This window comes from Ictidomys tridecemlineatus, chromosome 2, assembly GCF_052094955.1.
Source record: "Ictidomys tridecemlineatus isolate mIctTri1 chromosome 2, mIctTri1.hap1, whole genome shotgun sequence".
Lineage (NCBI taxonomy): Eukaryota > Metazoa > Chordata > Mammalia > Rodentia > Sciuridae > Ictidomys > Ictidomys tridecemlineatus.
In genome coordinates, this window is record NC_135478.1 from 14,155,974 (window position 1) to 14,182,793 (window position 26,820).

The window sequence follows — 26,820 nt, forward strand, 5'->3', positions numbered from 1 at the left end:
ACCAGGCAGCCTCGCCGCAGCCGCGGAGGGAGGGGCGGGGCGGGCTCGGGTGTCAGCAACCGAGCCGCAGGTGGCGGCGGGCGCGGGGTCTGCCCGAGCTAGAGAGGTGAGTGCTGTCCCCGGGACCCCTCGGCGTCCCCGGGCATCGCAGTTCCCCCGTGCGCACTGTGCCCAGCGGCACTGGAGGCTGCGGCGGGCGAAGGCGCGGCGGCGCGCGAGGGCTGGCGGCCGGGGTAGGGGGCTGCGCGGTGGGCGCCCCGGCCTCCCCCGCGGTGGCAGACGGGGATTCAGAGGCAAAGATGGGGACCCCCTCCCCAGCACCCCATCTCCTGGCCTAGAATTAGAGCGTGCAGCGGGGTGGCTGTACAGCAAGACCCCTCCCCAAATCCCTTTATTCTAAGCCTGGATCTTGCCTAGGTTCTGGGGCTTCAAAGATGGGGGCGCCACTCTCCTTCCAGCCTGCAAACCTGGGCAGACGAGGTGGGAACCACTCCCAATTTTTTTCTTCCCAACTTTGGCCTGCAGACCCCTAGGGATTGAGATGAAGGACCTGCTTCCCCTTTTCTCCACTGTGAACCCCTATTTAGGCCTGGCAGCTGGAGGAACCCGGGGTCTCCTCTCCCCACATCTAAATGTCCCGACCCAGCATCCACCTTAAAGCTGGGACGGAGGTCTTTCCCCTGGCATCCTTTATGGGACCCTGAGGTTGGAATTCTGGGGAGGAGATAGTGTGGGGTCCCCTCCTGGCGGGGACTGGCCAGGCCAGGCCTAGAAAGGCCTGGAGCCTGGATTGGAGGGGTCCCTCCCCGGTGTGTGAGTGTGTGAGGGGGAGCAGCAGCATCTGTTCCTAGGGATGAAAATAAATGGAGGTAAATTAAGATCTTGCCTGAGGCTGGCTGCGAGTGGGGTGCGGGGGAGTGCTGGGTGGTGGGCAGCCCCTCCATCTGCCTCCATCCCCTGATCACCTGCCCCAGCCGCATTGGGGACCAGGAGGCAGCACAATGGACCTGCCTCACTTGTGACCTTGGGCAGGTGACAGCACCTCCCCGAGCCTTTGTTTCCTCTCTTTTGAAAGTTGAGATTGGGGGCTTCGACCCTGCACCCTCCCGCTTCTGAACCCACCTGCCCCGCTTTTCGGTGGACTGATTTTCCTCTTGCTTAGGATGGGGGTCAAGAGAATGGTGGGGTTTGAAGACCCCTCAATGGGCCTTACTGGCCTCTGTGCCTCAGTTTACTGCACTGCAAAATGGGTTGATGGTGACACTCTGGCATTGCCAGCGGGCTGAGGATAAGAAGGGGACAGTCCTGTCCACTAGTAAAACATGACCAAGCTGCAATTGTTAGAACAGGGACTCGACCCTGGTCTCACCAGTGGAGCTGCCTGGGGCACACCCTGACCCACATACCTTCACCCACGCCAGGGGCGAGCCAGTTCCTGGGCTGGGTCCTGGGCAGGAGGAAGAGGTGGGAGGTGACAGGCCAGCCTCTCTCTGTCCTTTGCAGCTTTGTCCCATCAGTGGGCAGAGGGGTGAGTTCCAGGATGAGAGCCTGAGACCCCTGCCTCTGCCTGCCTGTGGCTTTGCCTTGCTTTGCTCCTCTGTGAAGTGGGATGAGCCCTCTGGGAAGACCAGAGGAGACCGTGGGAGGAGGGGGCGCCGTAATGCAGATGTGATCATTATCCTATTAATTATAATATTGCTGCTCACTAAATGGTGTCCCAGCTGACCAGAAAGGGGACAGAGGGAGGGACGTCTTCAAAGGGTGTTGTCTGTAAAGTCAGGTACTCAGTCGGCACTCAATAGATGTGTGTGCCACAGGACACGATGGAGAGGGAGGGGACCAGTAGGGAAAGCTGAAAACCTTCCTGAGAGCCAGCTCAGAGGCCACCTCTCCCTCGGCTGAGTCATGGCAGGACCTGGGCCCGTGCCTCAGTTTCCCCACCAGAGGAGACACTGCCTGGGCACACCGTGGTGAGAAGCCAGCGGGTCTGTGTAACTGGTCACAGTCCTGGTGACAGAGCTGATCTTAGAAATGGCGTGGCACCCATGGGGACCGGTCAGTGGGGAGGAAGGGAAACTCATTGTAACCTGTACGCACTGAGCCCAGCAGGACGCGTCTGGTTCTGTTTATAGGGTCCTGGAAGCCAGAGAAGGCAGGGACCGCCCAGGTCGTCCAGCAAAAGGCCAGGGGCCTTGACCCCCAACCAGCCCCCACCGGGTCCCCAGGCTGGGAGCTTGGGCCGTGCCTTCTTTGCTGACTTGGTTCCTGTCCCATGTCATCTGCTCCTGGGCGGCTCACATCTGAGTCCCAGGTTTTCGGGAATTGGTGCTGGGAAAGCAGGTCAGGGGCATCTGGGGTCAGCTGGCAGACGGCTGTGTAACCTTGGGCAAGTGTCTATCCATCTCTGGGCTCGGCCAGGGCACTGCAGAGGCCGGGCAGCCTGGGATGGGATGCGGTCAGCAGAGTCACTCCGACTCCCGGCATTTTTAGGGGTCGTTTAACTTCTTTCCAAATCAGAAGAAAAAGGAAGGAGAACTTTTGGGGTCCAGGGGAGCCTTTTATTAATACCCTCGTCTTGGTGCCAACGCTGCGGAAAATGTCATGTTAAATTTCTTTGCGTGGAGGGAGGGAGCACCTTGGGCTGGCGGGTTCAGGGGTGCGGGGCCAGGGGTGCCGCTCGGCTGGGGTGCTGCTCCTCACGGTCCTCGTTGTGGTTATGATTTGTTCAGTGATGAGAGCCCCAGGCGGGGCCCCGCGCACAGCCTCAGTTTACCCACCCACACGGCCTCCTGTGGGTACAGAGAGGTCCCTGGGGACCCATCAGGGCGGGGAGGTGAGGTGGCAGTTGGGTGGTAGGCGGGGCAGGGTGAGCTTCCTGTCTCCCCCACACACCACACGGCAACGGAAGTGACAGGGGCCTGTGGCCCTCGCCTGGTGCCTGCCCTGAGGGACGCCCCGTTGGGTGAGTTGCGTCCCGGCCTGGGGGCTCTCGGGCCCTCCTGGGCCCCAGCAGGAGCAGAAGGGAGGCCTCTGCCTGGGCTGGGTGTGGGACCCGCAGTGGTGTCATTTCCTGGGCCGGGCCACCTCAGGGTGAGCCATCCTTGGCTTTGGCTCCTGCCCCCGAAGCTCTGAGTGGTGGCGGGGGCTGGGGACAAGGAGCCGGAGCCACAGAGGGGGTTGTGGGTGGGAGACTGGCCGCAGCCAGGCCGGGGTTAGAGGAGCACAGCCCCGTCCCCGAGACGGCCACCTCCCTCTGTGCCTGTCTCCTCGATGGGGCCCGAAGGCGGGTGATGGCCAGGTGTGAGGGTTTGGGCGCAGCAGGGCACCTACGGGTGCTGGGGGGCAGAGAGGGCAGGCCCCCGTGGAGTGAGGCGGTTGGTTTCTGGGGAACCGGGGATCCCTGAGCGAGCGTCCAGCAGAACTGAGTCTGCTCTGCCCGGCGCCGGCCCGGGAAGAGCCTGCACCCGCGAGGCCCAAGGGAACTGGGTTCAGCTTTCCTTAGTTTTAAACTAAGTCGTGCCTGGTGCCGCAGGGCCCCGTCTCCTTCAGCTCGGCTCCTGGTCCCGCTCATGGCCAGAGATGATCTGAGCATTTGGGACTTTCCTCCCTTGGGACATCAGGCTGCAGTGCCTCATGTCGCCAAATTAGGTTGGCTCGGGACTCCCCTGGGAGCAGAAGTTCCCCAGGGGCTGCAGCCTGGCCGGCACAGGGTGGTGTGGGGTAAATTTGCTGAAACTAACGATGAACCGGTGAACTCCTGCAGATGCTTTAAAGCCCCATCCATCATGCCCCGGTCTTTTGTTTTTTTTGGCAGTGCTGGGGCTTGAACCCGGAGCGCTCCCCCCGCCCCCAGCCTCTGCCTGGTGCTTACTGTGTTTTTATTTTATTTTGGAGTCAGGGTCTCCCTCAGTTGCCAAGGCTGGCCTCCACCTTGCAATTCCCCTGCCTCCGCTTTCCTGGTGGCCGGCGTGACAGGTGCAGGCGTGCCCCACAGGCTCAGCCCCCCTGGCCCCTGCTGAAGTCCAGCCTTTGTCCTTCCGTCGGCCCCTCCCTGACCACAGCAGATTAAGGACACCTGTGTCTGGCTCTGCCCGGCTCGACTGGGGACCTTTGGGGGGCCAGGCTCAGGGCTGTCATCTCAGAGGTCCTGGCGTTGCCCTGGTCGGAGCCGGCACTCGGCGGGTGCCTAGAGACACATGAGGACCAGGGGCGGGGGCTGGATGGGTCACCTGAGGCTCAGAGAGGGGCAGCCATGCCCAGCGTCCTGCTCAGTCCTTTCCTGGTGGACCCAGGGTGCCTCCCCAGCCTGCAGTGACCCGGCCCTGTCCCCGCTGCCACTGTGCCTCCCAGGCTCCCAGCTGCTGCCGAGCTGCCCGTGGGGTCATGAATTATGGATGAGGCCTGCAGGCTCCAGTGACCAGCCTGGTCTCGGAACACGCCAAGGACACCCTGCGGCCCTCCCCCACCGGGCGGCGAGGCCCAGCCCCGTGCAGAGCCGGGGTTCCCCAGCCAGGCCCTCCCGGGCGCCCACCGTGGGCTGCAGAGGGGAACCAAGGCCTGCGGCTGGACAGCGGCTCAGAGCACAGTGCGCACTGGCCTCCAGGGGCCGCTGGCGGGGTCACCAGGGGGGGCAAGCTCGCCCTGCTGAAGGAGCCTGCGGGGGGACTGTGAAGAGGGACTCAAGAGACCTCAGGGGGACCTTCAGGGACACTCCAGGGACCCCTCCCCACCAGACTCTCTTCCCACAGGAGCCGTGCGCATCTGAGGGCAGGTCTGGGTTCCGCCGTGGCAGGGTCAAGCCTGCTGTCACTGCCTGCTGCGGGACCTTGGCAAGTGGCTTTCCCTCTTCAGAGGGGCGGGCTTCTCCCATCGCCTGGGCCGAGCTCACCCACTCCCACTCCCACCTTTGCCCACGAACTTCTACACCTGCTCAAACCCCGAGCTCCGTGCCCTTCCTTCCCCACCTGCACTCCACACCTGTCCCTCCATCTAGTGCAGACCCGACCCCATGAGACTGGGGCATCTGCGATCAGCTCTGTTCATAGACTAGGGGCTGCAGGACCAGAGCCCAGTCACCACCACCACCCCCTACTCCTGGTCCCCACCCCAGCCCAGCCTCAGGGCATCCGCCTCTCCCTCCTCCCACTTTCCCCTACTCAGGCTGGGGCTGGCACTTGTCAGGACTGTGTGGCTCAAATTTGCCTTTTTCTTCAGACAGGTATCGGAGAGGGCCTGCAGGGGTCTCCATAGAGGCCATCAGGATGTCGTACTTTGGGGAACATTTTTGGGTAAGACCTACTCTTATTTTGGTGGGGGCTCCCCCGGCAGGGCCATATGGACTTTTATGGAGATGGGGAGACTGAATGTCTCGTGGACAGGGAAGAGGGTCTGCTGCAGGTAGAAGTCAAAGCAGCCAGAGTCAGGCTGGGTTAGAATCCACACCCTCAGACCTCACAGACCTTGTGACCTTGGGCAAGTCAGGAAGCCACAGCCCAGAGGAGGAATCTGGTAGCTGAAATTGCCCAGCAAAAAAGTGCAGGCTCAGGACACCAACCGGGGCCAGAGCGAGCGCCCGACGCGGGGTCACTCCAGCCGGGGCTTCCCAGGCCCTTCCCATCCCGGAGACTTGGGGAGTTTTCTTGGCCTGACCCCTGTGTCCCCTGCGCTCCTTCCCCACCCAGGATGGGAACAGGACGCGGGACGCAGAGGACTCCCTCCCTCTGGCCCCATGACCCCCTGCCCGGGAAGGCCCTGGGGCCCCCAAGAGCCTCCGTCCAGCTCCGAGAGAGGAGCTCGAGTCTAGGGGACACCGACGGCCGGACACCCCCCACTGCAGGGCCAGGGCAAGCCCAGCGCAGGGGCACCCGGGGTGCGGCTGTGTCCTCCAGGCCCAGGGGCAGGCTGGGTGGAAGCCCAGAGGCGTGACATTGGTGGCCAGCTCAGAGAGCAGGACGCGCCCTGCAGAGGTGGCTAAGGAGGGTGAGCCTCAGGACCAGGGGCCTGCAGAAAGCCCCTTCCTCAACTGCAGGCCTGGGCTCGCCAGAGGAAGCCTGTTGTCAGGCAACCAGTTGCCCCTGGCAACAAGCAGGCTCCCTCCTTTCTCCCCTCCCAGCTGGGGCTCCTCTTACCCGCATTCACTTTCTTAAAGGGACCAGACCCTCTTGCCACCTGGGGGCGGTGTCTGACCTGCACCCTCTCCCCAGGGGTCTGACTCCCCAGCTCTGCCTCTGAATGGCTGTGTGACCTGGGGGACTCTGTGTCTCTGAGCCCCCATGAGGACCTCTGTGGGAGGGGGCTGATGGTTAGAGCCTCAGAAGCTGGAGTCCTGGCCGCGGTACCTACGTCTATTTCAGATGTCTTTTAATGTACGAGGCACCTACATTTATTTTAAGTCCTTTTTAATTGCACAAAGTGCGCAGACTCCCCATAGAAAATTCAGATGAGCAAAGAAAAAAAAAAATAGAAACCACCCCCACCCAAAGACACCCCAGCTCCCGCGCCAGAGCTCTGAGCTCCGGATTGGAATTTGGTTCTGCCTCCTCCAGCCCAGTTACCCCGTGTGGGAAATGGCATTGGAATTCCGTCTTCCTGGGACACGGGAGTGCCTCGGACACCCTGTCCATGACAGAAACCTCCAGACTCCAGCGAGGTCTCTTTTTAGTACTGGAATTGAAGCCAGGGCCGTGGGCCTGGAGGGCAAAGGCTCTGCCACTGACCCACACCCCAGCCCTTAGTAATGCTTCTTTCAATCAGTGGCTTGCATTAGAGCCCCCACACAGGCTGGGCAGGGCTGGGCTCTGGGTGGTCCAAAGGAGACTCTCTCATCAGGGGTGACCCAGACAGACAGGGATGCGTCAGTCTCCTTGAGCCGGGCAAGGCAAGAGGCATGGAGGGCACTAGGGAGCCATGGGGGAAGTGTGAGCAGGAGAGGGCCATGATCAAGCTGTGATGGGAAGGTCCTTGGGCAGTACTGGGATCCAGAGGTTCTTGAAGGAGACACACACCCAAGACAGCCCCCCTAGGACCCTCGGCTGCCAGCCCACTCTGAGGAAGGCAGACACGGCTGGGCGTTTGCCAGCCCTGGGAACCAGGCCAGTGGTTGGCTCCGAGTCAGGCCCAGATGCTGGCCTGGGTGACAGTGCCTGGAGCAGCCTCACCCGAGGATCCCCGGGGGGCAGTGAGCCCTGCGGCGGCTGTTTGCCAAGCCCTCACTATGCCCCAGGAGGCCCCTTGCCCAGCGCTGTGCCAGCCCCCCTCACCAAGACCCGGGTGAGCTGGGTGCTGTCACTGTCGGAGGAGGAACTGAGACCCAGAGAGGCGAAGTCACCAACTCTACGACACTCAGTGCATGTAAGGGGGGTGTAGCACTGGAGCCTGAAAATACAGGTCTAGACAGGAAGCTGGAGGGACGACCAGAGCGCCCGGGGAAGTGGGGTTCTGAGCCGCTTGGGAGGAGGCTGGTGTGGAAGGGCCCTAGTGAAGTGGGCGGGGCTGGCGGGATGGGCGGGGCTGGCGGGAGGATCTGGAGGCTGGGAGGGACTGGCAGGTGGGAGGGGCTGAGGTGGGCGGGGCAGGCCGGGTGGAGGGCTGGTGGTGGGACCCCTGGGCAAAGGTGTAGTGCCAAGGGACCACGTGTCCCTGTATCGGTTACTGCCTTCCTGGCGAGGCGGGAAGAAACCAGGAGCTGAGGCTGGAAAAGCAGTTCCAATCCAAGGGAACTTGAACTTGAGCAGCTGATGGACCACTGACCAGAGCCATCAGTGATTCTAGAGTGAGCCGTGGCTGTCGGGAACCTTGGGCTGGAGGCTGCCTCGTCCCTCTCCGAGCCTTGGGTAGCTGGGGCGGGGAGCCAGCCACCTCTCAGCTGGATGAACCAGGTGGATCCCCGTCAGGGTCCCCAAAGCCCCAAAGGCAATTCTAGCTTTTGCTCATTCTCTGAATCTGGTTCAGCCTCCCGTGTGTGCAGCAGGAGGTCATCTAGCAGGACTTCCGACCAGCCTTCCAGCTTCCAGGTGACTGGGCAGGTGAACGGAAGACACTGCCCAGTGTGGCCAGAGGGAGGGTCCAGGGACTTCTACTGGGAATTAAGTGGCACGGGGGCGGGGCCGGGCGGAGGAGCCCTGTCTAGCTGCGCAAGGCCCTGGGTTCCCTCCCCAACATACAGAGAGAGAGAGACAGAGACAGGCAGAAAGAAGCTTGGCTCTCTCCACCTCATCTTTCCGTCCTGATTACAAAGCATCATCGGTGCTAAAATCAACACCCTTCTGAATGGACAGTTCAGTGTTCAGACATGGCACCCTTCACAGGTGACAGGATCTGGCTGGCATTAAAATATCACCTGCCAGGCACGGTGATGCACGCCTGTAATCCCAGTGGCTAGGGAGGCTGAGACAGGAGGATCCTGAGTTCAAAGCCAGCCTCAGCAATGGTGAGGCACTAAGCAACTCAGTGAGACCCTGTCTCTAAATAAAATGCAAAATAAGACTGGGGTGTGGCTCAGTGATGGAGTGCCCTGAGAATCCCCAGAATCCCCCCACACACACCCCAAAAGTGTCAAGTCACTTTTCCTACACTTTCAGATGGAAAGGGGTCCCGGTGTCCTATTTTGGATAGCAGTAAGAGTTGCCCTCACATAAATACATTTGGAGAAGAAAGAGGTTTAAAATGTTAAGTAGCAGAGAATTAGCAAAAACTAGAATTGCTTTGGGGGCTTTGGGGACCCTGACGGAGATCAGCCTTCATTCCCATGAAAGAGGTGGATGAGGGACGGTGACAGCCCCAGAACTTGGAGGAAAGAGGTTTGGGGTGAGGCATCCGTAGGCGCAGGGTAGAGGCTCAGCTCCCACCGGCACTAACTGTTTACAGCAAAATAACATTTGTTCACTTATTCAAAATTCTCAAAAGTTTGTGTTTTTTGGGCCTCACCCTGTGCTGGGCTTTTCTGGGTCCTGAGAAAGAACTCAGACCCAGGCCCTGACCTGAGCCTCAGAGAGGGAGTTTCCATGTTGAAAAGAATGGAAAACACCGCTACAGCGACTCGAACAACAGGGATGGGATTCACTGGCTTAGAAAACTGGACAGCTGTGTGGCAAGGTGGCTTCAGGTTTGGTTCCATCCAGCAACTTGACTAAAGACACACGTTACTCGATTCCTTCTGGTTCAGCATCTTTCTAAGGCTCATGGTTTTCTCTTGGCTTCTAATATCTTTTGTCACCACTATTCCGCATTGATGGAGAGAGAGAGAAAAATCAGAGGGGAAAAACCTTACCGAGACTGAGGCAAACAGAAGCAGAAAGACCAGGACCCAAAGATAACAGAGACACAAAGAACAACTGAGATTCTCGTTCCCTCAACTACGGGCCCCAAACCCCAGGCTTTTTCTCTGATTGGTTCAATTTAAAGTCCAGGAACTGGGGCCAAGGGGAAGTGCCACAGACCGATTGGCTCAAGCCAGGGATGGACTCCTGTTCCTTGGCCCTGCCCCCGTTGCTAGGCAACATCGTTAGCCTCATCTCCCACCAACTTTCTTAATCTTCACCTCCATCCCCTCAGGGTGAGAAAAATCATGGCTTTGAGGTGCTGTACCACAGCGTGAAGCAGGGGCCCGTCTCCACCAAGGAGCTGGCTGACTTCATCCGGGAGAGGTGAGGTCCCCAAGCCCTACCTACCATGCGGCCACGCCCACAGCCATGTGACCACGCCCCCTGTGGCCCCGCCCACCTCCCCTCAGGTCCTGCACCTGCCTTGCCAGGTACCCTCCCCCACCCGCCAGGTCCAAATTCCCGGGACCTCGAGGAACCAAAGGGTCTTGAGGACCCTCGAGACCAATGGTTCCGGGCCCTGTCAACTCCACGTCCCCTTGTAAACAATAACCACCCTCGCTCTAAAGCCTCCCTTCGGATGATAGAACCTACTTGGAGGGGGGGATTTTTAAACTCCATCTCGCGCCTTGAGGATGATGAATGAAAACACATTTGCTGGAATAGCCCACATTCCAACACGCACATGCGCACGTGATGAACTAACTGCAGGGCGAGGCAGCCTCCGCTCCACTGGTATGACCTTTTTTTTTTTATTTTTTGGTACCAGAGATTGAACCCAGGGACACCTAACCACTGCGCCACATCCCCAGCCCTTTTAATACTTTTTTTAGACACAGGGTCTCCCTGAGTTGCTTAGCGCCTCATTTTTGCTGAGGCTGCCTTTGAACTTGCCATCCTCCTGCCTCAGCCTCCCAAGTCGATGGGATTATAGGCATGTGCCACTGTATACAGCTGGTATTCCTTTTTTTTAAAAAAAAATTATTATTATTATTTTAGCTATACACTGATACAATACCTTTCTTTCTTTCTTTAATGTGGTGCTGAGGGTGAAACCCCGTGCCTCCCACGTGCTGGGCAAGCCTCTACCATTCAGCCCCAGCCCCTGGGGTAGCTTCTAAGTGGATACATTGATGCCCCGGAAAACTGAGGTTTTGTTTGAAGGAAGATGTGACTAGACATGAGGCGGCATTTAGCAGGATCTGCCCAGAGGGAAAAAGGAAAAATGAGCTTTTCTCCTGCAGTTAAGTGAAACAAACCATATGAAGCGCTCCACTCGGTGCCCATTATGTGCTCCAATATTTTTTCCTCCCGCTGCTACCAACACTGCTGATGTTGGCCAAGGGCATGGCTTAGCGGAAACGGATCTCTTGCCCAAATTTCCAAAATGCCCTCCTTGAGAGCCACTGCTTAGACACTGGAGATGGGGAGCGGAGGTCCAGGGCTAGTGCTCTCCCAGGTGCCCCGAAAGAACCTCCGCCATCTCCCCGCCCCCCTGTGCTTCCACCCAGAGCCACCATCGAGGAGACATACTCAAAGGCAATGGCGAAACTCTCCAAGCTGGCCAGCAACGGGACCCCCATGGGGTGAGTGGAGCAGGGGTCACCAGGGCGCTGGGCCTGGGGCATCGGGAGCCTTCCGGGGTGGATGTGTCTTTACTCACGTGACGTGACGTGTAGAGTTCACTCTCTGGCTTCTTCATGTGTCATTGCACATGTATTTGCTGAGCACCTTCTGTGTGCCAGACAACTACAGCCCATGGGACCTTTGTCCCATGTCCCATGAGACACAAGTTAAACTCACACATAACCAAGTCCTTTCCCTGAGTGAGAAGTGCTAGGCAGGAAACAAAGTAGGATCGCGAGAGGGTGGGCACTTCCTCTGGAGCAGACTCAGCTGCAGTGAGCCCGGGCCTTAACGTGCAGAAAGAGCTGGCCCTGGGAGTGTCTGAGGGCCAGAGACCCAGGCAGGTGGCCCCGCCAGTGCAAAGGCCCTGAGGCAGCAGCACACATGGCCTGTGCAAGGAAGAACAAGGAGGCTCACCTGGTTGCCTGGGGGGTGAGGAGGGAATGATGGGGGAGAGGGGAGTGGAGGTGGACAGGCCATAGGGACCTCAGGCACAAGCCACCTGTGATGTGGTCCCTGGGCATTCACAAAGTTCCTTGTGGTTGCTGTGGGGCCACCCGATGGGGAGGGCTGGGGCGGAGGCAGCAGGGAGAGAAGGTGTGGGGGGGAGCACTGGAGGAGCCCCTGCGAGGGGCAAAGGCCACAGGGGACTTAGTCTGCCCACCTGGAGTCTCACCGAGTGGGAATAATCAGCTGGGGCCTGGAGACCAGGGGACTGTGCCTCGCCCAGGAAGGACTCCTGGGTCCGTACAGGACTTAAGTTGTAGCTCTGGGACTAAGAATGGGGCTCAGTGGCTGAGCGCCCGCCTAGCATGGGAAGCTGTGGGTTCTGTCCCCAACCCTGGAAAATGAAAAAATATAGATATTAATGAAGATGAGCGAGGCTTCGCAGGGCCAGGCCCGCAGGAGATGTGCAGCCGAGGCCATTGCCCTGTGTGCGGGGACTTCAGTGGGGTGGGTCCTGGCAGACCCTGGGGGTAACCCCGGCCTGCCCCCAGGACCTTCGCCCCGCTCTGGGAGGTCTTCCGAGTCTCCTCCGACAAGCTGGCGCTGTGTCACCTGGAGCTGACGCGGAAGCTGCAGGACCTCATCAAGGACGTGCTGCGCTACGGGGAGGAGCAGCTCAAGGCCCACAAGAGGGTGCGTCCAGGGGGCGGGGTCAGCGCATCCGGGTCCCAGGCCTCCTGCGGCCTCCAGACCTGGGGATGCCCCCAGATGCCCGCCACCTCCACACACCCGACCCCCCTGGGCTTGATGAACTCAGAGCCCAGCAGCAGCAGCAGGGGGCGGGGGCGGGGCTCAGTGGGGACCCTGGGCTACAGGCAGTGGCCAGCCTCAGCCCGGGAGGCTTCTGCACAGCTCGGAGCAGATGCTGTCTTTTGCTGCGTGGAGACTGTGACATGCAGACTCCAGTGCCACACAGCCTCGCTCTTTCCTGTGCATAGTGTCTCAAGCTGGTTTTGTGCTACAAGGAGAGTCCAGGTCGGGGACAAGCCCAGCACACTGGCTCTCTGTTCTGTACAGACAGTGCTCGCTCACCGACCTGTTTCAGAGCCCTGGACGGTGCCTGGCTTGATACCTAACATTTCTAGACTTAAAAACCTAGACCCGGGTGCACGCCTGCGATCCCAGCGTCTCAGGAGGATCGCGGGTTCAAAGCCAGCCTCAGCAACTCAGCAAGGCCCTAAGCAACTCAGGGAGACTCTGTCTCTAAATAAAAATGTAATAAAAAGAGCTGCGGATGTGGCTCCGTGGTTAAACGCCTCTGGGTTCAAATCCTGGTACCAAAACCAAACATAAATAAAACAAAACCCAAAAGACTAGAATCTTGGGTAATCCAAGCCTTAAATTCAGGATCCCACATCTCTCAAGTTTGTCATTATTCAAAAAAAATTCTTTGCACTTACAAAGGGTCCCAGTTTAGAATGCTGGCGTACGATTTTTTTTTTTTTTTTTTTAACTTCACAACAGTGCAGCAGTGTCCTGCATTCTGTAGAAATAGAATTGGAACTGTGAATTCGGAACTTTCTCTGGGTTAGTTAGTTCCGATCCTCTGTTGTGAAGCTGGGCAGCTGCAGGGAGCACAGCACCTGTTAGCCCCATGGAACGGGGACCCCACAGTGTGCCCTGTGGCTAAGCCAGGGTGCAGGTGGGTTGGGCGGAATCGATACAGTCCCCATGTTCAGTGTTTTCAACTTGCAATTATTATTATTATTATTAGGTTCCGGGCTGCTCACTGAGCCACATCCCCAGCCCTTTTCGCTTTACTTAGAGTCAGGGTCTCCCAAAGTTGCTCCGGGCCTAACTTGCTGAGGCTGCCTTCGAGCCCGCGGTGCTCCTGCCTCAGCCTCCCGAGCCACTGGGATTCCAGGCGAGCGCCACCAGGCCCCGCCAAAATACTCTGGGACAAATAAAATACTCAGAGTATTACGGTCCCTGCCTGGGCGCAGGTGGCACCCACGCGCCCCTTCCCCACCCCCTACAGTGCAAGGAGGAAACGCTGGGCACCCTGGACGCAGTGCAGGTGCTCTCGGGCGTCAGCCAGCTGCTGCCCAAGTCTCGCGAGAACTACCTGAGCCGCTGCATGGACCAGGAGCGCCTGCGCAGAGAGAACACCAGCCAGAAAGAGATGGACAAGGTGTGCAGGTGGCGGCCGCTGCAGCGCGTGGGTCTGAGGGATCTGCCGCAGGGCCTCGGGGCTGCCTGGTCAGAACGAAAATGTGTCGCACAGAGGGGGTCACTGGGCCTGCGTGTGGCCACTGAGCCCTGGGTACCCCAGGAACCCACCTGCCAGGTGACAAGTCTGGGCTGGGAAAGTCCTCTGTGTGTCCCCATCCCAATGCCATCCCAATGCCATCCCCTCCCTGTGCCTCCTAGGCAGAAACCAAAACCAAGAAGGCGGCAGAGAGCCTGCGGCGCGCGGTGGAGAAGTACAACTCGGCCCGGGCCGACTTCGAGCACAAGATGCTGGACTCGGCGCTGGTAGGAAGCCGGCCCCAGAGATCCGCACCCCGAGGGCTGCGCGTCCCTGGCCCGGGACACCTCCCACCGACCCCGTCCTGGGGTGCTTAGGATCGTAGGCCTAAGACCTATTATTGTCGTTGACATTATTTCAGAAGCCAAATTATCTTGTGCTTCAGTTTCCCCATCTGTAAAACGGAGACTCTAATAGTGCCTGCCTCATAGAGCAGCGAAGGTTAAATGAGCAACTCTGAAGTTTTCAGACTAGTACCAGGGACTCGGAAGCCACGCCCTGGGCTGCTATTATTATTTCCATTCTATTGGGGAGATTTTTGAAGAAGGGCAAAGTTCAGAAGCCAAGTATCTCCTGAGATTCCTTGGTGGCTGGAAGGCCGCCCAGCCTCTGTCCCTCAAGAGCTGTGTTACTTTGCAAGTTACTGCACCTCTCTGGGTCTCCATCTACCCACATGGACCAAGAGTAGACTAGAATCTCAGGACTCAGAATAAGAATTCTTTTTCAAGTTGCAAGTGATAGAAACTTTTATTTAAGCCTGGCATGGTAGCATTCACCTGTAATCCCAGTGATTTGGGAGGCTGAGACAGGAGGATTGTGATTTCAAAGCCAGCTTAAGCAAATTATCAAGGCCCTAAGCAACTAAGTGAATCTCTGACTCTAAAGAAGATTAAAAAGGCGGGGGGGGGGGACTGCGGATGTGGCTTAATCACTTCTGGGTTCAATCCCCCATATCAAAAAAGAAAGAAATGTTTACTTAAATGTATGAATTTTTTAGGGTCAGTGAACTGAAGAATTTTTTTGAGGGGGTGTGGAGGCTTCAGGCATGGATGGATTCAGGTGCCCAAATGGTGTTGGCAGAAAGCTTGTGTCTCTCTGATTCTCTAATCAGTCTTCTTCCCTGGGGACTTGATCCCCAGGCAGACATTAGACATGCCGGCGTGTATGTGTGTGTGTTTGTGTGCGTGTGTACACATGTGCACATACTCACATGTACAGTGTGTGCACACAGAAAAGTGGCTGCCAGCTGCCCCCATTTGTATCCCAATAACTCTTTGGCTCAGGAATGAAGCATCTTTTCTCCTAGTTCCAGCTAAAGTCCTAGGGCAGACTTTCATTGGTTCTTTCTCTAATCAATCACTGAGGCCAGAGAGCTGGGAGGTTCTGATTGGTCACATGGCCATTCTACATTTCCATTCACTCCTTTCTTCCTGCCTCAGCGCTTCCAAGCCATGGAGGAGACCCACCTGCGACACATGAAGGCGCTGCTGGGCTCCTACGCACACTCGGTGGAGGACACTCACGTGCAGATTGGGCAGGTGACGACGGCTGGTGTGCAGGATGAGGCTGGGGCCCGTGCTGGGCAAGAGGACCCTGCCAGTTACACACCCTGCCCTCCCACCCACCCAGGTGCACGAGGAATTTAAGCAGAACATAGAGAACGTCACCGTGGAGATGCTGCTCAGGAAGTTTGCTGAGAGCAAGGGCACGGGCCAGGAGAAGCCAGGTGAGTCGGCAGAGATGGCGGCCAGGCTGGGGGCCACAGCTGCAGAGAAAGAGGCAGGAGACTGGGCCTTGGTTTCTTCATCAGAAAAATGGTTGGTGACAATTCCAAGTTTCCAGCCCAGGTAGGAAGAGAATTTGATGGCTGGTCTGGTGTGTCTGTCTAGAAGATTCCAGAAAGCCACGCTCGGAGTTCAGACTCCACCCCAAGGGCCCCAGGGAGCTATTGAGTGTTGTTGAGCACAAGACGAATTTGGAAAAGCCCAGATGTGGGGGCTGAGAGGAGCTGAGGGCAAGTTTGAGAATCAGACCTGGTCTGGGTCCTTTCTTCCTTGCTGGCCGTGTGACCTAGGACATGTGTCTTCACTTCTAAGTTCCCTCACCTGGAAAGTGGGGATGAGAATATACTCACAGTAATTCTCACAGTGCTCGGTGATCTGTCCACTACTACGTCACTGTCCCCAAGTCTACTCAGCCAGTGAGGCCTGTCCTTCCTCCTTGTTGTCTCTGTGGCTCAGGCCCTGCTCAGGCCGCCCCTCCTTATGTGGCCCCCCATTCTTGCCCTTGATTGGCCCCAGGTCTGCCGCCCTCTCACACGCCCCTTGCCTCCCCATCATCTTGGGAGAGTCCCAGCTCCTCCTCTGGGTGTCCAGGCCCATCTTGGTCCATCCCCTGACCCAACCCAAGTTCCACCTGGAAATGCTGCAAGTGTCTAGATGGCTCAGGTGGCACCACCCAGCCAGTGGCAGAGCAGCCCCTGAGCCCACCCGCCCACGCCCTGGCTGGGCTGTTCCGCTTTTACCTACCTGGCTGACTGCGGGCCCAAGCCGTGTGGCGTTCGGCCACCCGTGCCAGGCCCGCCCACCTCCACCTCCCTGTCCCAGGACCTCTGGACTTTGAGAGCTACAGTGCGGCCGCGCTGCAGGAAGGCAAGTACGTCTGGGCCTGGTCGCCCAGGCTAGACCGCCGGGTGAGGGGGGGACCTGCCTGGGAAGGGGGCACCCGCCCAGCTCAGCCACCTCCATCTGTCCTCAGCAATGAAACGCCTGCGGGGATCCAAGGCCTTCCGCCTTCCAGGACTAAGCCGGCGGGAGCGGGAGCCTCGAGCCGCCATGTGAGGAAGGCCCTGCCGCCTGGTCCCGGTCCAGGCTAGCCCAGAAATCCCCCACTCAGGAGTCTCCCTATCCCAGGCTAGCCCAGTATTGCCCATTGACCTCTGTGGGTAGCTCAGAGTAGCCCCTGTCCCAGGCTAGCCCAGGACTCCCTCTTCCCAGGCTGGCCCACGAGAACCTCTGCCCCAGGGTAGCGCCACGGAGCCAAAGCCCAACCTGGCTGGAGTCTGTCCATGCACCAAGGCCAGGCCTGGGGCTTCCTGGCCCATGGTGGCCAAGGATTACCCCTGCCCCGGCCGGTCCAGGAGGCCAGCCCTGAAGTCCAGCTCCAGCGGCCTCCTTCCCTGGCTGACTCCAGACTCCCCACCGTGAGCAAGCGCCAGGTCCCATGGCCCGGGGCTGGCCTAGGCGGGGAGTTCAGGCGCCCCAGGTCCCAGGGCCCCTGACGCTGACACCTCCCCCTTCCTCCCCAGAGATTTCCTGGAACCCGACTCAGGGGTGAGTGCCCGGGAGGGGCTTGGGAGGGGCTGACTGCGGGTGGGCGGGGTCTGTTCTCACCTGAATCCCAGGTGAAACTGGGCGGGGTGGGAACCCCAGGGAGTGCAGCTTGGGGCTGGGCTCAGATCCCACCTGAGGGCCGCGTGGGAGGGACCGACACCCCACGACACTTCAGCGTGCCCCTGGAACCTGCCACACACCAGGGGAAGGGGCAGGTGTGGGTCAGAGCCAGGCCCTGGAGGGGAAAGTTCAACCGGGGGGACCCACCTCGTCACTCTCCACCCCCAGATGTGTCCAGAGGTGGATGAAGAAGGTTTCACCGTCCGACCTGACGTGACCCAGAACAATATCCTTCTGATGTCCCTGGGAACCACTGTTGGCACAGCAGGGACAAAGCTCTGTCCAGGCTGCCACTAGCAACCGCCCCGTGTCCACCCTGGATAGGGCCTCCGCCGTGGAGGGAACCGGTCCAGATGTAAACAGCTGTTCTGTGGGGTCAGGGACGGGCAAGAGTGAGAGAGGCGGTTGGATTGTCCCAGAAGGAGAGTCCAAGGGCTTCCTGGAGGAAGGGGCACCAGTGTTGAGGTTTTGCAGCTGAATAGGAGTTTGCCAGGCAGTGTGAGCAGAGGGACTGTGCGGGGTCTCTTTACGTTTGAGCAGGAGGGACAGGGTGGGATCTGAGGGCTGCTGGGATCTGCTTGGCTCCTTGACTGAGGCCTAAGCACGGCCGAGCCTTCTCGCTTCTCCTCTAGTGACTCTGACTTTGACGACGAGGAGCCTCGGAAGTTCCACGTGCACATCAAGCCCGTGCCAGCTCGGGCTCCATCCTGTAACCCCGAGGCTGCGGCGGCACAGCTCAGGGCCACAGCGGGCAGCCTCATCCTACCTCCAGGCCCAGGGGTGAGGTGTGGGAGGGTTGCTCTGGGTGTGCGGCAGGGCCGGCTGGATGCACCTGTGCCTGACGCTGCCTCGTTTGTCCACAGGGCACCATGAAACGCCATTCTTCACGTGAGTAGCCTTCTGTCTTGGTTTGGCTAAGAACGCTTGGAGGGAAAGCTGGTCCTGGATTTGGGTGTGAATTTGAACCCCAGTAACATGGGGCAGGCTGCTTAACCACTCTGACCCTCAGTCTCCTCCTTTGTAAAATAAGAATACATTAAATGAAAATTGAAAGGAGGGCTGGGGCTGGGGCTCATGGTAGAGCACTTGGCCTCGCACGTACGAGGCCCAGGGTTTGATCCTCAGCACCACATAAAAATAAATAAATGCAATAAAGGTATGTGTCCAACTGCCGCTAAAAAAAATAAATATCAAAAAAAGAAAGAAAGAGAAAATCGAAAGGAGAAGCTGGGGCTAGGAAAAGAGCCCACACCTGGGGACAGGTTGGCTTGGCTCCTTCTTGAACCTCTGATTCTCCTGAGTCTCAGGGTGGTGGTGTGGGCAATGAGCAGTGCTGCAGGCAGGGTGACAGGAGGGCTCAAGGAGGGTGTCTCCCACAGGGGACGCTGCTGGGAAACCACAGAGGCCTCGGTCTGCCCCAAGGACCAGCAGGTAGGTTCCACAAGGTGGGACATGGAACCAACTGGTGTGGCGGGTGTGGGCCGCCCCTACCTCCTCCCCTTGTCTCTGCCTTGTGCCTCTGGCTTATGAAGCACCTTCTGTATACTTGCCCCGTGCGGGTTTTGGGGTACGTGACCAAGACAGGTCTCTGTTCTCAGTCACATTCTAGTGGCTCATTGAATTAAGTGTGCTCATCAGTGCTGTGGAGAAGCTCAGGCCGCGCAGCCGCTGCAGACAGGAAGGGGTGGCTTCACTTGGGATGGGGGCTGAACCCGAGGAGGAGTAGGAGTGGCCATAGGTACAACTGCAGGAACAGCTCAGGACAGAGACCTCGAAAAGGCTCTGGGCGGGAGACAAGGCACGCAGCCAATAGACCCCCGCCCCTCTTGGCCTCCTGGTCCACAGCTGTGCAGAAAAGCTGCCCTTGGACGAGCAGGTATCCAAGAATCTCTTTGGGCCACCCCTGGAGTCAGCCTTTGACCATGAAGATTTTACAGGTGATGGGAACAGGGGTGTGGGCGTGGCTAGCAAGGGAATGGGTGGGGCCAAGGATAGGCCAGGAGGAGGGAAGACGGGGCCAATGGGAAGGGAGGCTGGTCTAGGATAGAAGATGGGCACCTTTGCATAAGTGGGCGGGGTCGTCACGTGAGCGGGCGGGGCCATAGCTGATGGACGCTTTCCAGTGGGACAGACGTAGAGGGTGGCGGTCTGTGCTTGGGCCTGGGTAGCAGTGGTGGGTCACAGTGGAGAGGACATTAAGGAGATGGACAACCGAGAATGGGAACCCACCTTCCCGCCCCGTGGGTGCGGCCTGAAGGAGGGTGGGCGGGGACTCCGTGTGGGCCGGCCCACGCTGACCGTCTGTTGGCTCCCCTAGGCTCCAGCAGCCTCGGGTTCACCTCCAGCCCCTCCCCTTTCTCCTCCTCGTCACCTGAAAACGTGGAAGACTCTGGCCTCGACTCTCCTTCCCATGCAGCACCCGGCCCCTCCCCGGATTCCTGGGTCCCCCGCCCGGGCACCCCGCAGAGCCCGCCCACCTGTAGGGCACAGCCCCCTGAACCCAGGGGAACACGGCCCCCACCGCCACCCGACTCTCCGCAGCGCCTGGCACCATCGCCAGGCCCTTGGGGACTGGAGGCCGGAGGAGGTGAGTCCAGTGACCTTGTCCCTGAGATTGGAGGGGACTGAGTGCCCCCGGTAGGCAGGGCCTGATCAGACTTCTGGGGACACTGGCGGGATGAGGTGACCCCCACCTCTACAGGGGTGATAACGAGGTCCATATTTAACAAGGCAGGGGATCACAGGTGCTGGGTGGAGGCCTCTGGGGGAAGGACATTTGTGCTAAGATTTGACGGCAGTGAGGATGGGCGGGGCCCCTGGATGGGGGCGGGGCTGCTGGGAGGTGTCGCCACAGCCTGGGAAGAGGCCCTGGCAGGCGCTGCTGGGCACGTTTGAGGAACCCCCAGGGAGAGGGGGGGCGGGAGGAGGCGCCTGGGCCTGGGAGGACTGTGACATGCTCCTTGAGGAAGGGGCGCCCTGCAGGGCTTCGAATGGAGGAAGCACAGGACATGCGTGACTCTAGGGTCACATGCTCCCTCTGGCAGCTTGGGAGGGAGGGAAGGTGAAGGAAGAGCGGCCTCGGGTAAGGGTGGAGAAGAGCCTACCAGATGGCCAGCCAGGTGGGGAGGGGGGGTGAGGCAAGGGTGGCATGTCACAGCTGTGTGAAGATGTCATCAGCTGGGAGGGAGGCCACCCAGGGAGGAGAGCCTGGGGTTGAGCAGGCAGGGCCAGAGGGGCGCGAGGACAGGTGGAGGAAGGGAGCAGGCAGGGGTGGCCCCCCAGGGTCCAGAGGTAGCTCTGACCACACACTGTCCCCAGCGCTGCTGGCCAGTGTCCTTGACGCGCTCCATGGGAAAGAACCTGGCTGAGCCAGTTCGAGGGGCCACACGTGCCCCGTTAGTTAACAGAGGAGGGTGAGGTGCAGACCCAGGTCACCTAGGCAGCCCTCACCCTCGGAAGTGGGTGTCATAGCTGCTGACCGTGGCCCCCAGCCCTGCGTGCCCACCCCCTGAGGCGCTCGCCCTTGTCTGGCTGCCAGTGTCTGGAGGCTCGGGCTGTGGGTGGTGCCCGCCCGACTCCAGGCTTCGTCTTCCTGAAGCCCTTCTCCCCCTGTTTGTGGCTGAGTCCCTGCCCCTGGGGGGCCCCCGGAGACCCAGGGTGAGACCCAGGGCGGTGGCTCATCTGGGCCTGTTCTCCACGCTCCTCCCAGACCTGGTGCCCCCACCCGCCGATGGCACCTCTAGGGAGGGCCTCGCTGCCCCACCCCGGAGGCCACGCTCCAGAAAGGTGTCTTGCCCGCTCACCCGCAGCAACGGTGACCTGGTAAGTGAGGATGTGACAGGAACTGGCTGGGAGTGGCCTGGGTGGTTCTTGGCCTCCATTTCTAGCCCCCACCCCTGTCCTCCCTCCAGTCTCGGCCCCTGAGCCCCTCCCCCCTGGGCTCCTCCGCCCCCAGCATCACCTCGGAGCGGCCGGGCTTCTCCTCCCAGACGGGACACGGTACGTGGGGCAGCTCTGGCCCCCAGCCTCGGGCACCCTGTCTCTGGTCTGGGCGGCAGCTGGTGGCTGTGGCAGGGTGCGTCGTCAGGGCCTGTGCGCATCCGTGTGATGGGTTTCTTCCTCCCACCCCAGGAGTCTCCCGGGGCCCAAGCCCTGTGGTCCTCGGCTCCCAGGATGCCCTGCCTGTGGCCACAGCCTTCACGGAGTACGTCCACGCCTACTTCCGAGGCCACAGCCCCAGGTGTGACAAGGTCGGGGAGGATACCGAGGGCTCCAAGGCTGGTGTCTGGGTCTGGAAGTAGCAGACACGATTCTCAGCCCCAGAGGGCGTCGGAGCAGGGCTCCCCAAGGCCACTGTGCCCAGTCAGGGGCAGGTGGGGTGAGCGACGTCCCTGGGTGGATCAGCAGGAAGGACCTTCCTGTCATACCACAAGGAGGAGGAGAGTGTTTGACCCAAGCCCAGGCTGAGGACCGCTGCACCACGCAGCCATTGCGGCTTGAGGTCTTGGTCCAGAAAAGCAAACGGGAGGGGCCTTCTTTCTCCCTCAGTCCTGGGTGGCTTCTTCTCCTCCAGGCAGGGTGACAGGCCTGCTGGCTTGATTAGGGCCTTGCTGGATTGGGGACTGGGAACCCCCAGCTGTGGTGGACCCAGGGGAGGGGGATAGGGCTCCTGGCAGAGCCCTGAGCCACTACGTCCCCCACTCCCCAGCTGCCTGGCTCGAGTCACCGGGGAGCTGACCATGACCTTTCCTGCTGGTATCATGCGAGTGTTCAACGGGACCCCGCCCCCACCCGTCCTCAGCTTCAGGCTCGTGCACACGGCCCCCATCGAGCACTTCCAGCCCAGTGCTGACCTGCTCTTCAGGTACTGGGCATGCCCAGTGGAAAGGGGCCTTACACTGGGGGGTCAGTGGCTCCCGAGCTCTGAATTTCTACTGTGCCTCTTGGGATTTGCTGTGTGGCCTGGGATAAGCTGCTTGCCCTCTCTGAACCTTGCTTTCCTTGACTCCTCTACTGCCCTCACCTCCAGCCCAAGTAGGGCTTTCCTGGGCCGAGGGTGGGACAAGAAATCACGTCTTTAGGGAGCCGCTGGCATAGAAGAAAGCCCTGGGAGGGCATTTCCTGAGGGCTGGGGGTGATGAGCCCCTGTCTGCACAGTGACCCCTCCCAGAGCGACCCGGACACCAAAGACTTCTGGCTCAATATGGCAGCTCTGACCGAGGCCCTGCAGCGCCAGGCGGAGCAGAACCCCACGGCTTCCTACTACAACGTGGTGCTGCTGCGATACCAGGTGGGCCCGGAGCCGGGGTGGGGCCTCGCCGCGCCCTGGGGGGCCTTCCCCCATTGGTGCAGATGGTACAATTATGCAAATTGGAAGAGGCCCCGCCCCAGAACCATGGACTTGAACTTGTCTGGCCGATTTTGTTAAAATGAGGTGCTCGCCTGCCCTCTGCTGGACACATAGTGTAATACACTAAATTCTCCTGCACCGGCCTGGGGTGCTTGGAAGATATGTGTGTGGTGCTGTCAGCGTGGTAGAATGGTGGGTGGCGAGGCAAGGTCTCGGGGTGGCAGGACATAAACCCGAGCTGTGTCTCTCTTGCTTTTGTCCCCTCAGTTCTCCCGCCCCGGCCCCCAGTCCCTGCCTCTGCAGCTGAGCGTCCACTGGCAGTGCGCGGCCTCGCTCACCCAGGTCTCGGTGGAGTACAGCTACCGCGCTGGGGCCACGGCCGTGTCCACGCCGCTCACCAACGTCCAGATCCTGCTGCCCGTGGGGGAGCCTGTGACCAATGTCCGCCTACAGCCTGCTGCCACCTGGTACGAGGCCGACCCACGCCCAGCCCAGCCCAGCCCTGCCCTCCCCTCCCCTCCCCTCCCGTCCTCTCCCACGTGGGGACCTGTGTAGCACCCAGGGTTGTGGCAGCCATAGGTCCAGCCAAGCCTGGACCCCTGACGGCGCCTACCTTGCTTAGAGCTGGGGATGATTTCAATAATTTTGGAGCCGGGTACAGTGGCACCCACCTGCGGTCCCAGCTATGTGGAGGCCGAGACAGGAGGCTGGCTTGAGCTCAGGAGTTTGAACCCAGCCAGGGCCACACCAGGAGATCCCATCTCAAAAAGAAATTCAGCACCAGAGCCCGCCCTCCTATGTGCGGCCTGGGGTCCACCTCAGCACCGCCAACAAGCAACAGAACAATGAACTTAAAAACTAATGATTTCTGCAGAGCTTCCTCCACAGCAGGCGGGAGCAGGCCTCTGCCGGGGGTCTTGGTCCTCAGCAGTCCCAGGTGCCTCTCACCTCCCCACTTATGGAGGGGGAGACAGGCACGGAGGCTCCTCGGCCTGAGGCCACACCAAAACCCGACTGCCCCCCCATTCCTGGTGCAGCCGCCAGTCTGGCCCCCCACCACTTTTTAAATTTATTTTTTAAATTTTTTTGCGGTGCTGGGGTTGGAACCCAGGGGCCCAGGCACACGGTGGGTGCTCTACCCCTGAGCCGTGGGCCCGGGCCCACCTTCGTTTTGTACAAAAGGCGGCACCTGCTGTGCAGGAGGATTGAATGCACCTTTTCAAAGTGCTGTCGGGCATCAGCGGCTCCATGCCCACCCCTTTCACAGATGGGGAAACAGAGGCGAGGCTGGGAAGTGGGCCTGTGGGGGTCACGCAGGGGACCAGGAAGTGGCCAAACTGTGCCCACGGGCTTCTAGCATCTTCTCTGGTGAAGACCTGACCAAACTTCTCTCACTGCCAGGAGCCTGGAGGAGAAGCGGTTCATGTGGAAGCTTCCAGATGTGTCTGAGGCAGCAGGTGAGTTATGGGTGTGCATGAAGGACGGGGAGATCCCAGGTGGGAGGCACTTATTCAGACTGGGGAGGATGCTAGTGGTGAGAAGTGGGCTTGAAAAATGTGGGAGAAGAAGACAACCCAGGGGGTGGGCATGGCAGATGCAAAGACCCTGTGGTAGGACTGCCGTGTCAACCAGCGGGGCCAGAAGAAAAGGGTGCATGGGTGCAAGAGGAGGTGGGCGGGGCAGGTGAGCCACAGAGCCAAGGGTTTCCAGCGCAGGGACGGTGGGACCGCGCTGGGCGGGGGCAGCTCACCTCAGGCCTCCCTAGGCGCTGGCCACCTCTCTGCCAGCTGGGAGCCCGTGTCTGGGCCCAGCACGCCCAGCCCTGTGGCCGCACAGTTCACCAGCGAGGGGGCCACTCTGTCGGGCGTGGACCTGGAGCTGGTGGGCAACGGCTACCGCATGTCGCTGGTGAAGAGGAGGTTCGCCACAGGTACCGTCACCTGCCACCAGGCACTGGAGCTGGGGCCGTGCCAGGCCCCACTGGGCCCTGTCACCTGCTTCGCCGGGCTATGGGAGGAATTTGGCAGGAGGGGGCGTTTGAAGGTTTCACCCCCACCCCCACTCGGTCCTCCCGCCCCTCAAGGGGCTGCTGGGACCCCAGGCAGAGACCATGGGAACATCACACGGGGGACACCGAGGGGACCGGAAGGTCAGGCCCTCCTCACTGTCCCCACTGCCACAGGGATGTACCTGGTGAGCTGCTGAGCTGGGACGAGGTGCTCACTCACCCCCCGCCCTCCTGCTGGGAGCCGGGCCGCCCCCCGCCCCCCGAGGCCAGACTCTGGAGAGGAGCCCCCCCAGCCCGGCTGAGCCGACCCGCCTCCTCCCGCCAACGCCCCGGGTCCTGGCCTTTTAATGTTCTTCGAATAAACACTTTATTTTCTAACAAAATAAAAAAGGAGACCTTATCTTGCTCCAGAGTGTCGCCTTCATACAGTCGGAGTGGAGAGGGACAGGGCTGCAGGGGTGCGGCCTGGTGTTTCTAGGGTATCTCGCCCCACACCTTGCACTTTGCTTATCCTATAAGCTTTCGAGGGACAAAAGCCAGACCCAGGGCCCACGGGCTCAGAACTGGGCTAGTGGGAGGGACAAGGACTACAGGAGCCTAGATTAGGGCACCCAGAGCTCTTCCCAAGGAGTTAAGAAAATGTCCTAGGGAGGGGCATCATAAATGGGGCTTTGACGTTTGAGCAGGAGTTTATAAGGCGGGCGGGCACCCAGGCAGAGTTTGAGCCCCACGGGAAAGCGATCTCCGGGGTGGGCCAGGCAGGGGGCGCAGCTGTAAGCAGGACAAAGTTCTTGGAAGCTGAAAGACTTAGGAGCAGGGGCCTGGGTCCAGAGCGACGCGGCCATCACTGACTTTGACTGAGCGGCTTGAGCCTAGGGGTCCTCGTCTGCAGCCCCCTTCATGGTGGCCTCGGGGAGCTGAGTACACAGAGTGCCAGGAGGCGGGGAGCAGAGTGGCCTGGTGGGGCCCAGGGTAGACAGTGCCGGGGAGCAGGTCTGAGCTCAGCAGATGGTCCTGGGTCCTGAGAGGCACCTGGGGACCGCCACTCAGTCTGACCCTGAGGGATCCTACAACCTGAGAGGAACCAAGCCTGCACCAGATGGAGTTTCAGAAACAGGAAACAGGAAGCAGGATGTGGCTTGAGACTTGCCCTTCGCTTTTTGATCCTCCTTCCTTGTCTGAAGAGGAGGGGGATGGCTGGCTAGGCCAGGGCGGGGAGGCGCTTCCCCATCTTGCAAGCTCCTACTCACACCTCAAAACCCCATTTATAATATCCCCTCCCGTCCTCCTGTCCTCGGTTTCTTCATATGTTAAAAAAAAAGGGGGGGAACCCTGGAGCTGGGGCACCTTCCTGACTCCACAGTGGGTTGGGGGGAGGGGAGGGAGCCATAGCCCCACAGAAGGTCAAAGCCGATGGCAGTGTCCCCACCATCCATGTGTGTGCAGGGCTGGTGGCCTTGGTCCCCCCAGAGAGTCTTGTGTGGCCACGGGGCTGATGGTGTGGGTGCCATCTGCAAGCCCGGAGCTGCTGTCTGAATGCCACCATCTGCTGCTACCTCCAACACACTGGCTTATCGAGGCTTGGGTCCCCGCCCATCTGATAAGCGGCAGGAACATGGAGCCTCATGCTGCCTTGAATTTGTTTTCCTGGGTCCTGAGTCAGGCCGGGCACCTTTTAAAACACAGGAGGCATTTTTCTTGGGAGTGACCGCCTGATTGCCCTGCCCTGCTTGTGTGACACGCGCCTATCTCAGGAGGGTGCGTCCCAACAGAGCGGGCAGGGACCCATTAAACTGGCCAGCCCCAGAGGGCGTGGTGTCATTCAGCTGTTTACAGCTCTCTGGTCTCCCCCGTTTGGGTGGCTCCCAATCTCTGCTCTGCCACAGTGACCAGTCGCACGGTGCTCTGTCAAGTCCCCTGGTGGGCTTGTGTGTGCCAGTCTCTGAGGCGAGCCAGGCCTGCGTCACACACCTGTCATCCCAGCGACTTAGGAGCTGAGGCAAGAGGGTCCCGACGCCAGGTCAGCCCCGTCAACCTGGGGAGACCCCGTCTCAGAGCTGAGAACACCTTTAAAAGGGCTGGAGATGGGGCTCAGTGGCGGAGTGCCCCCAGGCTCCATCCCCGTACTGAAAATAAACAAATAAACTGAAATTCACACAACAGAAAATTGACCGGGAGGGGCTGGGGATGTGGCTCAAGCGGTAGCGCGCTCGCCTGGCATGCGTGCGGCCCGGGTTCGATCCTCAGCACCACATACCAACAAAGATGTTGTGTCCGCCGAAAACTAAAAAATAATAAATATTAAAAAA

General features: G+C 59.9%; 1 protein-coding gene across 2 annotated transcripts; it reads left to right on the forward strand.

Annotated features, from left to right (window-relative positions):
• Positions 1 to 24,917, forward strand: Fcho1 (FCH and mu domain containing endocytic adaptor 1). 2 transcript variants are annotated; one of them, XM_078037804.1, is made up of 28 exons: positions 1 to 106; positions 4,749 to 4,829; positions 5,219 to 5,288; positions 9,553 to 9,644; positions 10,832 to 10,906; positions 11,945 to 12,086; positions 13,432 to 13,584; positions 13,824 to 13,928; positions 15,141 to 15,239; positions 15,331 to 15,427; positions 16,308 to 16,352; positions 16,459 to 16,537; positions 17,009 to 17,033; positions 17,322 to 17,378; positions 17,754 to 17,933; positions 18,017 to 18,041; positions 18,533 to 18,584; positions 18,999 to 19,090; positions 19,471 to 19,740; positions 20,863 to 20,975; positions 21,065 to 21,152; positions 21,285 to 21,393; positions 21,862 to 22,017; positions 22,311 to 22,443; positions 22,771 to 22,970; positions 23,905 to 23,960; positions 24,269 to 24,433; positions 24,686 to 24,917. In XM_078037804.1, the coding sequence occupies exons 3-28, from the start codon at positions 5,262 to 5,264 to the stop codon at positions 24,706 to 24,708; spliced, it is 2,658 nt and encodes an 885-aa protein (XP_077893930.1). In that variant the 5' UTR covers positions 1 to 106; positions 4,749 to 4,829; positions 5,219 to 5,261; the 3' UTR covers positions 24,709 to 24,917. The 2 variants fall into 2 exon arrangements, with proteins under 2 accessions (XP_077893930.1, XP_077893929.1); XM_078037803.1 differs by lacking the exons at positions 1 to 106; positions 4,749 to 4,829; positions 5,219 to 5,288 and adding an exon at positions 5,334 to 7,350.
• Positions 24,918 to 26,820: the final 1,903 nt, after the last annotated feature.